Source organism: Cavia porcellus, unplaced genomic scaffold (assembly GCF_034190915.1).
Source record: "Cavia porcellus strain 051 isolate PalLab524CR breed Dunkin Hartley unplaced genomic scaffold, mCavPor4.1 scaffold_10, whole genome shotgun sequence".
In the NCBI taxonomy this organism is placed as follows: Eukaryota; Metazoa; Chordata; class Mammalia; order Rodentia; family Caviidae; genus Cavia; species Cavia porcellus.
Genome location: NW_026947493.1, coordinates 24842698 through 24859809, shown reverse-complemented (window position 1 = coordinate 24859809; position 17112 = coordinate 24842698). Strand labels below are relative to the sequence as shown.

The window sequence follows — 17112 nt, the reverse complement described above, 5'->3', positions numbered from 1 at the left end:
TGATGGGGACTCGCTAGCAAGCAACACTGCATCTACCAGCTGCCCTAACTCAAGGCAGCAGCTACATGAAAGAATCATGTTCAAGAAGAACAGCAGACTCCCAAAGAGTCCTAAGGTCAGCCAGGGTCTGCCTTCAGACTCCCGCGTTCCAATGTAAAGGAGTCTTCACACCAGACCTGACAGACCGAGAACCCCACGGCAGAGTAGAGACACTGGATCCACTTGGCTTTGAGTGGTTTAATGGATTACTTAACCACTGAGAAACACACTTCCTCATGTTTAAGATGAGGACAGCAGTCTGGATGTTTTTGGTAGTTAGAGTTGCACACTGCTCTACCCCATGCCCACAGCAGGGCAGGGACTCTGGGATGGTCACTGCAGTTCTATAAGGGTCACCCCATCAAACCTAAGCAGTACCCAGCATGAAGTATCGATATTTGAGATCACCAGTAGGTTTTGAGTATTAGTCTGTAGAAATATTTCATGTTTTCAACCTTAGAGCAACCCTGAATTAGGTTCTGTTATTATCCCCAGCCCTGATGGGGTCCCACAGATGTGAGAAGTACTTATCCACAACAGCTCGGAAATGAGGGACTAGGACTTAAATCCAGTCATTCTCATTCCAGGGTCCAAGGCCTTGGCCATAAGACTATGTTGCCTCTTTCAGGGGATATTTAATACATATTTGAAAAGAATGAATGGGTTGGCAAATATAATTCTCTGGTGTTTTTATCCTCTGGGGTTCCCTGTCCAAACAGCGAATACTGACATCTTGTTATAGTTTACAAAGAGTAGCAACATCATACTAAAATTTGAAACAAAAAAAAAAAATCAAGTACATTTGTTTACACTAATTTTAAGACAATTATTTCCACTGCCCCAAGGGAACACTGCCACACAATGTGGCACACAGCGGAAAGCAACAGCTGACCACTCAGGCAATCTTTTTCCATTATAAACACAAAAATCCTATCAGCCAAATCACAAATCAGAGAGAGTCTTTAAATCTTCAAAAATTTCAACCTACTTAATCACATTAAATCTGAGGCAGATAGTTGAATGCCTCAGGAATCCCAACTTGTTAAGGGGATCCTGCATGGAAAATCCTCCTCTAGGTTTGCAGGTGTGTCTGGATCAGAAAATGGTGACACCACCTGATGATTCTTTTGCCTCCAAAATTGAAGTCTCCTCTGCCATAAAAACCGAAGTCCTCCTGCTACCAGTGATTCACGTGAGAAAACATAATAATTCATTCTTCATTTATTCCGAGGCTTTCAAATAAACTGTTGAACAAGTTTATCTTTTGTCTACGTGGAACCACTTTTTTTTTTGGTACTGGAGATCGAATTCATGAACTTGCACTTGCCAGGCAGGTGCTTATGCTGTTGAACTAAATCCCCAGCCCTGTGGACCTATTCTTATTAGACTATTCTCTTAAACACATTTATCAAAGTAGACCAATACATACATATCAAAAAACACACAAGTTCAAGCCAGGCACAGTGGCATGCACCTAATCCATTAAACCAGTCAGCTCCCCAGGAGGCTAAGGCAAGAGGATTGCTTCAACATATCAGGGAAAATTCCTGCTCCAAACTAATGCTGTAACAACAATACACAAGTCCAAAATCCCTCAGCCTCTCATGAGCACACTGAGAAGACTCCAGTATTTGCATCATAAGGAACTACACACAGAGCATGTGGTATGTCATACACTGCTCACTCATTATTCTGTGGTCTATGCTAAGGACTTAAAATTTTCATCTAACTCAAATGTGCTCCTTCTGAGCACGCCTTAACAACTTACATATCATAGGGAATCCACACACATCACCCATCAGTTATTCATTTATTCACTCATTCACATTGAGATTAGAGATGACATGCGCTTTGGACTGGAAACAGGGATAAACACCTATATGCTGGGCCAGGGTTTTAGCTCAGGGGCATAAGCACCTGCCTGGCAAGCACAAGGTCCCGAGTTCAATCTCCAGTACCAAAAAAGAAAGCCTACAGGCATTTTGGACCCTTCGCATGCCAGGCAAGCTCTCTACCACACACCTAGAGCCCTGCCCCTAAATGTGCTTGAAATGACACAACTCCAATGTGTACAAGGGCTCTTCTAACCATCACACAGATGAAGACACTGGGTCAGGCCATGTGTCTTGGTGTGGGTTTCCAGCAGCATAGCAGACACAGGAACTAAGTTTGATTCAGAACCCATCCACAGCAGAGCTCCAACAACAAAGTCTAGTCTACTACCAGATACATTCTGTTAACCCATGATTTGCTTCACAACAATGATAACTGGTAAATCAAACACACCAGCACCAAAATGAGACCATTCTAAGGAGCATCGAAGTCTTATTAACTTATGGTAGGTATGATGAGAATTCCTTCACTAGCAATCCTAATCATATCTTAGTTGTAGTGTGTGCATACCAAGGGCTCAAACTTTCACTGATTTAACAATTCCATTAATCTGAAGTAGCTCAAAAGCACTAAACACCCTTCTTTTTTTAGAAGCACAAAAGCAATAATTAGAAGTAAGACTTATTCAAATAATAGAAGTACATTTGCCAAATTTATTGCCGGCATCAAAAGGAGAAACAAGGTGGAAGAAATCCACTTTGTCAGGCCATGCATCTCCATTTGGGTTACTAGCACTGTAGTGGACACAGGAACTCCCTATTAAGCTGAATGAAACTCCCAATAAAAGAACAGTAAACGTGAAGCACCGTAGAGCTAAGGATATGGGCCAAGCAAAGCAAAGCAGAACAAAGCGACCTAGAATGTTTCATACCCCATGTTGGCTCGGGCAGCCTTCAATAGGATGCTGAGGATGACATCCTAGCGCCTGGCAATCCACTTAAGTATATTTATTCCTGGTCCCATAGACCCATTACTGTACAGTGTTCAACAATACAGGAGCAGGGGCTGGAGATTTAGCTCAGCGGCATAAGCGCCTGCCTTGTAAGCACATGGTCGTGAGTTCAATCCCTGGTACTGACAAAAAAAAAAAAAAAACAACAAACAAAACAAAACAAAAAATAACAATACAGGAGCTGACAGGCAATCTAATTAAAATCCACTGTCAACTTAAGGCTGCTTCCCCAGAGAATGGTTATTTTCTTGATAAAATTACCAAACTCCTAAGGCATCTATTTGTGTGTGTGTGTGTGTGTGTGTGTGTGTGTGTGTGTGTGTGTGTTGTGATTGTTTCTGAGCTGAGAGCTTTCACTGAAAGGAAGAAATTGACCTTAATAATATAATTAAGGGATGAAAAATCTGTAGGGTGGGTGCCGTTACCAGCGGTAAGAGCTTGAGCACTGAACCCAACCACTTCTGAGCTGGAGCCCAGTCACCTGTAGGTCAAACGTTATTTAAATAATCTGAGCTCAGAGTCCTTCTTTTCAAGTGGAGGGGACTTTTGCTGTGCCAGCCAGCAAAACAGCTACCTAAGAGTCCTGACCCTCCCAGGTCAAGGGCTTAAGATTACACTTCAGGCCTCTCTTATGTGAGTGGGCAGGGCCATGTGACCAGTTCTGGCCAATGAGGGGTGGGCAGAGACTCAAATTCCTTCCTGGCCACGCCCTCCACCGCCAATTCGGTCACCCAGAGCCTTTTCTGTCCTTTGGCTCTGCAAGGCTGTGGGAAAAGGTAGCTTCCTTGCCAAGCTGAATGACTCAGCCTCACAGAGTGCTTTTCTCATCCCTAAAAACTCTGACGCACAAATACCCTGAGGCAGAAATATATTTTAAACACTGGAATCTGGGAATTGGTTATTACTGTACTGAATGCAGAGTACTTCATAAATTGATTGTAAAAACTAAATGAAACAATAAGATGCCCCTGAGCGCTCAAAAAAGGACAGGGAGTGGGGGGTAAAGGAACAAGCATTTCTTCCAGGTATTTACAAGACAGTTCAGTTGTGTACTTCTCACATCTTGTGGAAAAAGAACATAACTGAGCTCACATATCAATCACTAATATTTTCTCCTCCTTTTCTAGGTTCTACCAAAGATGTGGAGTTGATCTTGGCAACCTTTCAGAATTTAAACCTGAAGAAACTAGTTCTCTCCCTGTACACTCAGATTCAAACAGAAGAATTTCTCCACAAGGCAGATAAATAAGTTACTAGTTGATAGGAAGTAGGAATACATACTAGAAATTAATTCATCAAATGCACACTATTGTGACTTATAGTAATGTATTTTCATCTAAACAAATGATAGCAGAAGTGAAATAAAATCACTAACCAGATTCATTTGAATACCCTGATTCTTTAAGAAAATAATTGTAATTTAAATGTACTTACTTGGGGAACGTGGTAAGATTTTTGAACCCATGTTTGTGTGGTACTCTGAACTGAAAACATAACCTTCTTCTACCCGCATTACACAAACCAGAACAATCAACTAGTCACACTTTGTCTGAGACCTAAACTGGTCTTAGCACTGAAAGTCCTGCAGCCCAAGAAATCCCTTGTTCCCAGGCAAACTCAGTTCTAGTTTGCCAAAGACCATTGAGGTTTCAAAAGGCACAGTCTCATATTCTAGAAAAACCATTGAGGTTTCAAAAGGCACAGTCTCATATTCTAGAAAAACACTTAAACCAGGAAGGCTGGTCCTTCTAATCCACAACCTCCAGGTGTCCAGATAAGGAAGACACATCTTCCAGGGTGTAAAGATACAAAAGAAGGACATTATATCATCTGAAAGGCTCTTTAAAAACCAAGATAAGCAACAGGATACAATATAAACTCTGAATGAACTTTTTTAAAGCTCACCCTGTCAATGTAATTTGAGCTCTTTCTTCTTAGAAGATTGCACTAGAGGTAACAGTAGAGAAGCAGTACTGTAGAAGAAAAGCCACCAACATAGAAATATGTTAGGTGCAACAGCCACTCCCTCTTTTTTCTGTCCCAGGAGTTTGATGTTTTAAACCTCTTAATATATCCCCTGCTGAAGAGTAGAGACTCTGCTTTGTTCACAGCCCACTGCCTGGTACAGAACTAAACCTAGCACGAAGATGTTCCCTGTGCAATGTTTCACTAAATAAGTGAAGGGATTCAATGTATAGCCATGTCAGAATTGTTGAAACTGTTACAGGAGATCACCATAGACTAAAGAGCATTACGTATCAGTAAGAGCCATTATGACAGTGATTCATATTACTATGTGAATCTCTTTATTACCTTATGTTTTCCCATTTACTGGCTAAAAATGTAGTATCATAGTAGTATTTGGGTTTTAATGCATGGTAGTCATGCAGTATAACCTTGAAAACTTAGTTGGGGTAATTTGTTGGGCCATCTGGTCATATACATTTGGGAGTATTTTCTAAAACATACCAGAAGAAAATAAATGTTTATATTCAATAGCAAGAAACACAGCACATATTGTTTCTATAAGCCTGAAAATACATGTATCGCAAGAAAAGGAGAATGCAGAGTTTGGGTCAATGTTAGAAAAAGGCACAGAGGAAGAACTTGAAAGGAATGTGAATGTGAATTTAGATTGAAGTCTGAACGATATGAAGAAGGCTGTTACATGGTTCAGAAGAAGCAGCACTGGGCTTGGAATGGGAGGGCTCCAGGGTATCCTGTACAAACAGAGGTCGGGCATATTTCCAGGCTATGGGGAGGCTTATGAACAGCCTGCACACCAAGGAAGTCCAGGACCAATGCTACCTACTTCTGCCCTCCATTGTGACCCCATCCCAGCAAAGAATCCTGAGGTCAGGATGCCTCCAGGGAGCTGGGCACAGCAGGTACTAACAGGAGCTGTTCAGCATGGGCCTCCTGACCTTGGTTAGTATCAGATCTGCGCCCAACCGGGAATGAAAAATGATATATTCAAACAGATTTGACTTGTTACCAGTGCCCCTAAATATGAAACTCGACCGAACAGGTAAAAAGTAACAATGGACGTGTGCATACACAGTTAGTTCCTTTACCACTTACAAAATGTTGGAAGACATAACTGATACTCAAAGGGTAATACATAATATAATAGAAAATACTTGCACTGCTTGCACCCTACTAATATCCTTTCCTCATTCATAATTCAAAAATTACAGAGACGTCTTCAAGTTTATGACAGTGCCTAGACAGCCCAACCCAAAACAATGCAATAAGCAGCTCAAGACTGCAAACATCACCTTGCTGTGTAGTATGAATGGTTCTACAAGTACATGTTTAACACACTAATAAGTGGGTCCCTGGCAAAACCAAGATCTTAGTACACTCTCTTATATATATCCCACTGACAACATTTATAACATAAAGTCCACTGCTTAAGGTTTCAGTATCAAAACTCTAAAACACATACCACGCTTCTCATTTGCTGAGTTTTAATATATCCAAACTTTACTCCTTTCTCTGTTCTGCTTGCTTTGTCTTCTCTATTCAACTAATACCACATAAAAAGCAAAATTCTGGATCAGTAAGTACACTTCACAATGTATACCAATATGTGCAAGCAGAGATAAAAGAGACAAACAACAAACCTTGCCTCTGCCTGCCCAAGACCATATTTTATTACACTGTTCTAAAGTGTTTCCATCTACACGTGTTTGGTTCCTAACAATGGAAACCTCTTTGGGAAAAAATTCGTCCCCTCAATCAGGAACTATCTGAAATGTCCCTGACAAAAACAGGCATGTTGCATGAAAATTCTTTTATTTGAAATGTATGAAAGCCAGCCAGATGTGGTGACCCATAACTGTAATCCCAGCTCTCTGGAGGCTGAGGCACAAGGATCACAAGTTCAAGATCAGCCTGAGCAAGTTAGTGATAACTTATCTCAAAATTTAAAAAAAAAAAAAATGCTGAGGATACAGCTCAGTGTGCTCAGTTCCCAAAATCACCAAAAATAAATAAGTAGGTGAATAATTATCTAGCTGTATTAAAGCAAAGCAAACATAAATAAATGTGACTCTTTTCTTTGAAGAACTCTGCTATCCCTGTAATTTAGTTTAGTGTACATGTGAGACTTCGTAAATAAGACAGTGTGCATTCATCTGTCCACTCTGGAAAACACTGGAAATTTCTACACCAGTATTTTTCTTTTCACTTCATTTCCATGTGACTGAAATAGCCAACCAAATAGAAGTGGTTTCAAAAGCCAGACTCTGTGAAGAACCACCCTTTCTGCAAATAGGTAACTTTTCAACATATTTCTGGAAAACTTCCACACTGTTTTGTTGGGTCTGGCTTGATTTTCCTTTTGTTTGGGACAGTCTTGCTGCAGAGTTCAGCCTGGCCTTGAATTCGGTATGTAGCCCAAACTGGCCTCAAACTCATGGAGACCCTCCTGCCTCAGCCTCTCAGGCGCCAGGATTATAGTACCATGCCCAGCCTCAACACTAGTCCTAACAAGAACAAAGTGAGAAAGTCCTATGTAGGAGAGTATGCAAGGGAAATCTCACTAGAGGGAGAGGGCACTGAGGTATACATGTACACAAAAAAGCAAGTTTCCAGGTTCCTCTGGGCCTGACACGACCCACAGACCCACAATTCCTGCCCAGGGGTGCAGAACTGATGGCCAGCTGCAGAAAGGGAAAAATGCTTCCCTGAAGCTACAGCCACAGAGTGAGGCCTAGCCCATCAGAGATGGAAATAAGCATCCTTGGATACAGGGTTGCAAAGTCTGATGTGTACAGGACCCAGCAAAATAACAAATGAGCACCACGTCGGGGGCATTAGAAGCGAGAGGCCAGTGCTGGCTGCGGCAGAGGAGGGTCACTGCCCTCTAAGGAGAAAATGATTACACCCTGGCTGACACAGCGCGCTCAGTCTCTGAGGCTGACTTTACAACCTGAAGATGAAAACATGCAGCGTGAACTTGACAGGCTGCACAGTGTCTACCCAATACTGTTTCCTCTCAGTGCTTGGAGGTGAAAGCTCCATTCCACAGGGAAGCGGCATAGCTAGCTAAAGGACTGCAAGTCCCATCCTTCGCAGAAGACAGGGAAGCAATGAAATATAAATAAAATCTTGAGTAAGGCTTCTAAAAACATTCCTGAAATAGGGACAGAGGCTGTCTCTGGCTCTCACTCCTTCTGTTTCATTTCCTTTCTGCCTTAAACTCCATCCAGGAGCTTTGAGGATAAACACCTCACCTAGGGGTGGCAGAGTGGAAAACAGAAATCACCAGGACCTTAGGTGGCCTGGCCTCCTTCCCTAGGCTTTCCATATCCTGGGAGAGAAGTAAATCCTGCACTCTCCAGCGCCTCCGGTTCCCAATGGACATGGAGGCTGCGCACCTGTTGTCAGTCAGGATACTCACATGAACGGGAAGCAATGAAAGCACAGTGAAGAGGTTCATCAGTAAGGGGTGACCACTGGCTCTGGCAGGCCGGAGGAGCCAGCCTCCGCTGGGCAAATGTCTTTCCCTGTAAGGCCCGGCCTTTCCTAGGAAGGAAATGGGCACCTGCCTTTGAGGAGGAGATGAGGACTGCACTGAGTTGTGCCCCTGAAGCACTTGGCACACCGACCCAGCATACAGCATGGGCTGTGTGAAAATCACCACTGTAAGTAAAAACCATAGGAGCCCGAAAGACTTTAGAAAAAGACCACCAGAATGTTTTTTTTGAGACTTCCAGAAGGAGACTGACAGCACTAAAGAATTGGGAAGAAATATAACGGAATACATGAAATTAGAAGCAGGGCAGATGGCACATATAACACTGGAAGAACTAAACCTGGAGAGTCACTACTCCCTGAAGACTCACCTGCACGGGTGAGGAAGGGGGCAGTGCCCAGCCAAGTCCACGCAGCATGAAAGCCCTTCACCTTTCACTCTGGGCTCTCTATGCAATCATCCACTCACTCCCACAGCAGCTGGGAGCTGTGCACACAATGGGCACACCAGGCTCTGCCCCGAGGACTTGATGATGCTCACACACACACACACACACACACACACAGACTTTGCTCTTCTAGTGCTCACTGTGTTCACACTGTCCCGCACCAAGGAAACACGCAGATCTGCTTTGTCCTACATGGTACAACCAACTGTTGAAACCGAGCCCACGAAATGAGGCACTCATGACTGAAGTACTGAAGGGTTAATTACAATTCATCTTGATTAATATGTCAATTTAAATGGTTCCAGAACATTAAGGGCGACTGCACAGGCTAGGGGACATGGAGCCAGACAGACACAGATCCAGACAGGGCATCCAGGATAGGATGTAGCAACATGTATTGAAAAAGAGAACTGAAAAAAATGGAACACAGGTCTTACCTGAACACCTCCCTACATACTCAGAACTTGCATGCCAATTAAGCAGACTTGACGCTCAGTTTCTTCATACCTACCTCCCCCAATCCTGCAGTTTGCTCTCGTAGGTGGCGACATCCATCAACAGATGGATGGATGAAGAAAGTGTAGTATTTATACACAATGGAATACTACCTTGCCATTAAGAAGGATAAACTGCAGTCCTTTGTAAGGAAAAAGACTCACCTTGAGACTATAATGTTAAGTAAAATAAATCAGATACACAAGCTTACACACCACAAGGTTTCTCTTATATGAGAAACCCAAAATATAAATAAGAAGCAAAATAAAAGATAGTAGGAAGTAGGGAGATAGATTTTCTTCAAATGCGAAGGGATCAAAAGATGAAAGGAGGAGGACTGAGGCGAGGCAAGGGATAAAACAAATTGAGTATGTTATGTCCATGCACCAGCTTCCCAGAAGGACTATTGCCATTATGTGCTGTTAACATGGACCAATAAAAATGCAAGTTGCAAAAGCAGAACAGGTAGTAAGAAATTCTCAAGGTCCCATTTGTTCAAGTGTATCCCAGGTCCTACGGGCAGTGAACTCAGGCGCCCAACCCAACCTGATCCAAACTGCTAGCTGCTTGATGCCACACTTATCCCACACACCTCTGCCCAGAGAACAAGGCCATCTTCGTATCAGATGACACAGATGCTGCTGGGACACAGAAAACAAGGATTCCAAAACAGCAAGTCAAGCCTCGCTTCCCTCCACCCTGACTTGTATCACAGGAGACATCCGGGGCTGCCCGTCAGTGTCAATACACATGCTCAAGAGACCAACGTGTGCTTCAATACTGATTGCGGAGCACAGAACTTGGGAGCTAATGGGCTCTACCTTGTCTGCGAAACTGCACTGATCCTTTCTATAGCCAGCAGAGGAGCAATCAGTGCTAGGCCTCTCCATGGGAATTTCTGTGCATGTTCAACTCTATGGGACCCCCAACGGAAGAGGGACTCAAATCACCCATGCATCCAGACTTCCTTTTCTTCTAACTTAATGATACACTAGAAATTGTCAACCACCCGTCCAAAAACACAGGAACCATATGAAAACCAATATGCCCTGACTTCCCTGTTTACTTCATAGGAATCAGCCAGCACAAACAGGCAACCAGCAGGGCCTGGCAGGGTAACATCAGTGACACCTGGCAGAAAGCAGCCTTGTTTCTCAATAGGCCTTGGCCTTTTTAACGTCAGTTCCCAGAGTCACGGTCAGCAGCACTCAGAACAGGAAACAGAGCTGGCTCTTATGAGGACTGGTGAGCAGTTTCCGGAAGGAAAGAAACAGGAGAGTACTGCATAGTTTCTAAGCCTGCTTTAGATTTTACAAACCTTCAAAACACAGACGTTCTGCCAAGCCGCGTGATTTTAGACATGTCCTTTTTTTTTTTTTTTTTTTTTAGATTTCAAGAACTCAAAAATTGACGTACCTTTATTAACGATCACCCTATGACTGTGTGCAAATCGCAATACCCTCATAGCGCTTCTCTAGTTTACACTTGCCAATCCTCACACTACTTCAGCTGGAGTTTGCATTACCACCCCCAATCACAGACTAGAACACAAGGGCACCGCCTGGGTCACAGAGCTCTGAGCCACGTGGCACGGATTTCCCAGAGACAGTAGCCCTGTCACAGACAGCCATGGAAGCTGTTTTGTAGCTCATTTGCCTGGTATTTTTCTCAAAGGAAGACCATAAAAGTGGAGGGAACAACCCAAGAGGCTGTCATTTGTGCAATTCTAGAAGCTGCTATTCACTGGGAAGCTGGTGAGGGGTACTACATTCTGGTACCCACAGATGAGACAGACACAGGTAGGCCCTGTTTTACCCCCATTTTGCTTCTTACAGGACACCCTGAAATGTCCCCTGGGCACTGAAAAGAATGTAGGTAGGAAAGGAAAGGGTAAATAAATGAGTCAGCACATACAATATTCAGGCAATTAAGCAGCAATTCATTAAAGCCTAATGCTTTAAACAGTATTAATTCAAAAGTGGTGTTAACAATTATAGTATTTTAATAACAGCCCAAGCATAAATGTGATCATTTCCATGGAATAAAATTTCCACCGAAAGAAACAGAACCTTCCAGACGACTCCAGAAAGAACTCACTGCTGCAAGTAGACACAACTGAAGTGACGTTATGATTTACAGAGCTAAGCAGTGTGATCAGGAAGAAGAGCAGTGCCCCATCCAGGACACAAGACCAGAGCCAGTTGTTATGGAGACACTACCATCAGTGGGCCTCTGCTGCATCCAACTAATTTTTTAACCTTGTAGATTTTGTGGTTGCCTGGTTGAGTGATGCTATTAATAAATTTGAAAAGCAGAAAATCAAGATTTTCAAATTTCTAGAAAAGGATAACTAAACCATTGCTTCTTCCCAGCAGGAACTGAAAATTTCTTTACCTCCAACTCTACTACACTCTTTAACTCTTCGTGGAATCTATAACTGCAAAACTCTCTGTCTTTGGGGCAGGAGGATAGCACTGTAAGTGGCAAGTGTTGCTTTTTAGAGCACAGAGGGTCTGTCTTATCATCTCTGCAAGACACTGTTCAAATGTGATGCCATGAGATGAAACGGAATAGAAATTTGCAAGAATTATTTTATGTAAATATATGTATCCAAACTGAACATTAAGTACTGATAAATAAAACTCTTATTTTTTCACTGACTCATACTATTTAAGTTAATTCATCTTTAGTTCTGAAGGAGTTGGTGGAATTTCTCCACCAAGTGGACCATCAAAGTCATGCAGCAAGGGGAAGAGGGATGAAGACAAGAAATCAATTGCATGGTAAACGCCCGCTATGTGTTACGCGCTCTAAACCTGTGATTTTATTTAATGCTGGTACCAAGTGGGCATACACAGGGGCAGAGCCGTCTCTGTAGATAAGCACCAGGTCTGCAGCTCTCGGAGTGCTGCACAGGCTGAGTGCCTGTACACTCAGCTCTGCCACCCCAACGCTCCTTCCCCCGCGGCACCAGTCCCGGGAGTCAGTTACAGGAGGCTGCTAACAAGGGATGTAGGGACGTGCCATGGTGACAGGCTCCTACTCCAGGCACAACAGGGAAGGTCTCCTCGGCCTGTGAGATAACCCCTCCCAAGGCAGCCAGTGCCTCTGAATCAGTCCTTGGTGCAGGTGGGGGTTGAGGAAGGAGGCCATCCTTCCCAGATTTAAATTGCAATTCACATGACAAACACACACTTCCAACCACTGCAATATATAAACAATAATCATTACTTTCCCCCTCGTTTTCCCCTTCCTTCTAGAGTAACACAGAGAATTCAAATAATAAATAAGATGGCTATAGCTTATCCTTTAACAGGTTCTGATTTTCAGCAGCATTTCTGGGATGGCTGCCATAGCAAATCCACACTCAACTTCAGGATCCAGGCCAGGGTCCTCCTCAGAGCGAACAGCCACAGAACTCAAGGAGCCTGGCTCTGTTCTCTCTACTGCAGCTCTTTGTGTTCACAGACACATTCAATAAGCTCTGCTACTGATTAGAGATCACAAAATTGCAACCTGTAGGTGAATCCAGTCCATGCAATTGCATTCTAAGTACTTTTATATTCTAAGAATTACATTCAGCAAGTACTTTATTTGCCATATTGTACTGCTATCTTAGTTCTTCCTGGAGTCTGTGGCTCTCAGTGCAGGTACAGCCTCTCTGGTCCAGCCACAGCAGCCCACAGAATCTGGGCCAGGCAGAGTCCTCACTAAATTAGCCCCCTGGCTGTGCAAGACTGGAACTTACAATCCAGGTTTCTATATGGGGCAGCAGGGATAACAAAACCCCTTTTCTCCACAAAAATTACCCTCCTCCATTCTACTCCTTGTTCTATATGCTCCTGAAACAGGGATCTGAGTCCTCTTATCTTGTGATTACATCTCGAGTATTTAAGACAACCACACAGCAGGAAGAGAGGAGGGAACCTAGGCACATGGAACCACAGAGAGTTTCCAAACCAGGGCCCTTTGCCTTTTGACTTGGTTTTCAAGGGGTGGGGGTCCATGGAGGGAGGGGCTCTGCAGAGGGGAGGAGCTTTTCAGAGGGGAGGGGCTCTGCGGAGGGGAGTGCTCTTCACTGGAAACACTGGAGAATCTGAGTGTCCTGCCTACTAACCATCCCACTGAAAACAAAGATAACAGTCAAGAAACTTAGATTCTCTGCGGCTAAATATACTAGGAAAATCAAGATTTTCACAAGGAAGGCTGGCACAGAAGAAGAAATTATGTAATAATGATAGATACTACCTAGCACTTCTCAGTATCTTAAACTTAACATCTGTAGATTTGCTACACACACATACACACACATACAGCTATGAAACTGTAAACAGCAACTCACTAAAGAAATCATGGTACACCACAGAAGAGCAAAAGACCACTTTGCTTTTTTGTTTTCTTTTCAATGCTAGGGATTGGACCTAAGGCATTGTGCATGCTAAGCAAATACACTACCATTGAGCTACACCCAGGGCCTATTTTTTTAAAATGCATCTTTTAGTTTTTTAATGAAGGTATATTTACTGATCAACTGTTTATTATGGTGCAAGAGATGGAGACTGAGGCTCCCTGCATGTTGAACCAGTGTTCTATTACAAAAGCCCCACACAAAACACACATACCAGCCTCACAAACTGTTGACACCACAAATGCCAGTAGCTGACTTGCAAAAATGCTGATCACATATTAGTGGGAGAAAAACAGGCTTTAAAACACTATGTATTTGCCCGCCAAGTGCAAGGTCCTGAGTTCTATTCCCCGTACAAAACAACAAATATAAAAACAAAATACCACTACATATTGATGGTTTGGTTTTTGTAAGGAAAATGTATGCTCTGTGTACAAAGATAATACTTATGAATATATTAAACCTATAATAAAAGATATAAAATACACACAAAGCAAATATAAACATCTGCTATATTTGTAATGGTAGCTGGGAAGAAGTGTGATTTTTGCTATCTCCCATGTTTTCCTGATTTTTTTTTTTTTTTTTTTTTTTTTTTTTTTTTTTTTGCTTCTTCAAACAGGAGATTAAAACTGGATGGTAGAAGCATACCTGTAATTCCAGCACTCCAGGAGGCTGAGGCAGACTGATCACAAATTCAAGATCACTCAAGATCACAAATCTGAAGCTCAGCCTGGGCAATTTAGCAAATTAACAAGATCTGTCTCAAAGAGGCGGGAGGGGTGCATTTAAAAGAAACATACAGTGACTAACAAACAAAAAGAAAGCGATCACACTTCATAGAAAAATAGAAGCGAGAACACTAGACTGGGATTTAGAGGAGCCAGCAGAAGAAGTAAGATGGAGGAGGGTAATTTTTATGGAGAAAAGGTGTTTGGTAACCCTGCCCCACAATACAGAAACCTGGTCGTAAGTTGCAGTCCTGCATAGCCAGTGTTCTAAGGCTGGAACACTGTCATCTTCACCGAATTAACCCACAAAACAATATAACTCTGCCCTGCTGGCCAAGTGCCTAAAAAGCCAGGTACTGGGGTAAAAAGGAAAGGCAGCCCATGTGACAGGAGAGACTGAAACCAACTGGTGGGCTGTGCAGTCAGTCACTCAACAGCTGCAGCTGTTGCGGGGAGAACTCAACAACTCCAATCCACCTCAGAGCCTGGTAAGGAGCGCTGTCCAAGCTGTTGCCAGAGGTCCAAGAAGTGTGCTAGTTGTTTAAGTATTTATTACTCTGAGACAGTGCCCTAAGATGAGCTTTAGTCTCTCTGGCTTGGCTACATGATCTATAAACTGTAGATAGTAACAATACCCATGTCACAGTTGGGAATTTTAAATGAGTTACTCCCTCCAAAGTACTTAGGATGTTACCTGGTCAAAGGCAAGTAATCAGGGTTTATAATTCACCCATGTCATCTATAGACCACTTACCTAATGGAGGGCCACAGGCCCCTGAGGATGGGCATGTGCCCCTTAGTTCAGCCCCTGGTAGAATGGCAGAAACACAGCAGGCACCACTGTCTCCGAGTTCGTGACTCCTTGCCAGAGATCTCCACAAAGCCTTTCTGCACCAGCAGGCCAGACTCAGGTGTCTCAGGCTCTCTGAGGCCTCCCGTTAGCAGGCTGCAGGAAGACTGACTGCCCCAGCCCTGCGCTTGTGCCTCCTGAATTCCTCGGTGTATTGAAGCCAGAGCTGTCAGGCTTGGGATGGAGGGGAACAGATGGCAGTCCCCCAGCCTCCTTTTAACCACTGGGCCGTCAGGAACCCAGGAGCTGCCCCTCCCTGGTCCCTCATTTGCTTACAAACCCATCTTCTGAGAAGAGTCCCCAGGAGTTCTTTCCATATGCTGTTCTGAAAAGCTGGTCCTGCGCTAGGGAGAAGAAATAGGAGGCACTAGTGCCTCCCTAGCACGCTGCTCTCCTCTGGCCTGCGTTTCAGAGAACTTGAAATGACTAACTGATCTGAAGGCCCTCGTGCAGGCAAATCTCACCTTGGAGTGAAAGTTCAAAGGACCCTGCACACCAAGGATGGATAACAGTGATCTCAGTGGTCGGTAACACTCAACACACGTTAGATTGCAGACTAAATTGTGTCAACAATCCTCACATCAGCCACATAAGCTGAATATCATATTAACATTCCTGTTCTTCAGAGAAAAAAGTGAACTTCAAGGAGGGGTGAGGCAACACTCAAGACGCTGAGGGTACAACTCAGGTGCAAAAGCCTCTGACATCAAACCTTTTAGAGATAAGTGCCTCAAATGCAACCCGAAACACACTTATTCATCGCAAAGTGCACAAAATGCAACTGCACCTGAACACTGAGATTCTAGTTTAGAAAAAAACAACTCATACACTAACAGCTTTTGTCTTAAAACAGAAACAACCTACATGCCATAGGCTCACCACCACTGGCCTAGGGTTACTCACCAGTAACCTCCCCAATAGCCTGCAAGCAAGGAGCTGCAATAGGTCTAGAAGTCTCCTTGTCTGTGTATCCACCCCACACCCTGGTACAGAAAGTACTCGCAGCAGAGCTCTCTAGGAGAGCACTTAAGGACACTCTTTCCTCCTGGGGGCTCCACTGGTAGGAAACCTGTCTGCCCTCTTTGCAGGAGCACCTAATTTTTTCTTAGTGGCTAGTTTTTCCTTGAAAAACTAGAGGCCATGAGAAAGCAAGGTGACAGGAGGAAGCATTGCTGTGTTACTCAACTCAAAAGAATTCTTAAACTGATGATATAGCGGAAGTGCCTTCTCTTCCGGCCTCTTTGGTCTCAGCACAAGCGCGATGAAGAAGGGAACGTCATCCTTCGGAAAGTGTCAGAATAAGACGCACACATTGTGCCGGCGCTGTGGCTCTAAGGCCTATCACCTTCAAAAGTCAACTTGTGGCAAATGTGGCTACCCTGCCAAGCACAAGAGAAAGTATAACTGGAGCGCAAAGGCTAAACGGCAAAAGACCACCGCAACTGGGCGAATGAGGCACCTAAAAACTGTGTATCGCAGATTGAGGCACGTATTCCGTAAAGAAACAACACCTAATCCCAAGACAGCAGCAGTTGCAGCGTCCAGCTCGTCTTGAGCATTTCAGGGATTACTCAAAATAAATGCTTTGGTTTTAAAAGACAAAAAAAAAAAAAAAAAGAATTCTTAAACTCTTTGAGCCAGATCACATGACACAGCAATCTTCCATCATGTTTTGCATAATTTACCAAATCCATGACTTCCCCATGAAGCTCATTCTGACCTGATTGAAAACTACCATTTGCCATACCTTGCATGTTTTCAGTCCCGAGCTTTCAAAACTTTTTCTTTTGTCCATCGCCCCTACCAACTTGTAA

General features: G+C 43.5%; 2 protein-coding genes across 25 annotated transcripts in view; one reads left to right on the top strand and one right to left on the bottom strand.

The window, feature by feature from the left end:
* The window catches only part of Magi1 (membrane associated guanylate kinase, WW and PDZ domain containing 1), a 589708-nt gene that overhangs the window by 419489 nt on the left and 153107 nt on the right, over positions 1–17112 (bottom strand). The gene's annotated exons all lie outside the window — the stretch shown is intronic.
* LOC100716610 (large ribosomal subunit protein eL37-like) lies at positions 16560–16853 on the top strand. Its single transcript, XM_063257127.1, has one exon. The coding sequence runs from the start codon at positions 16560–16562 to the stop codon at positions 16851–16853; it is 294 nt and encodes a 97-aa protein (XP_063113197.1).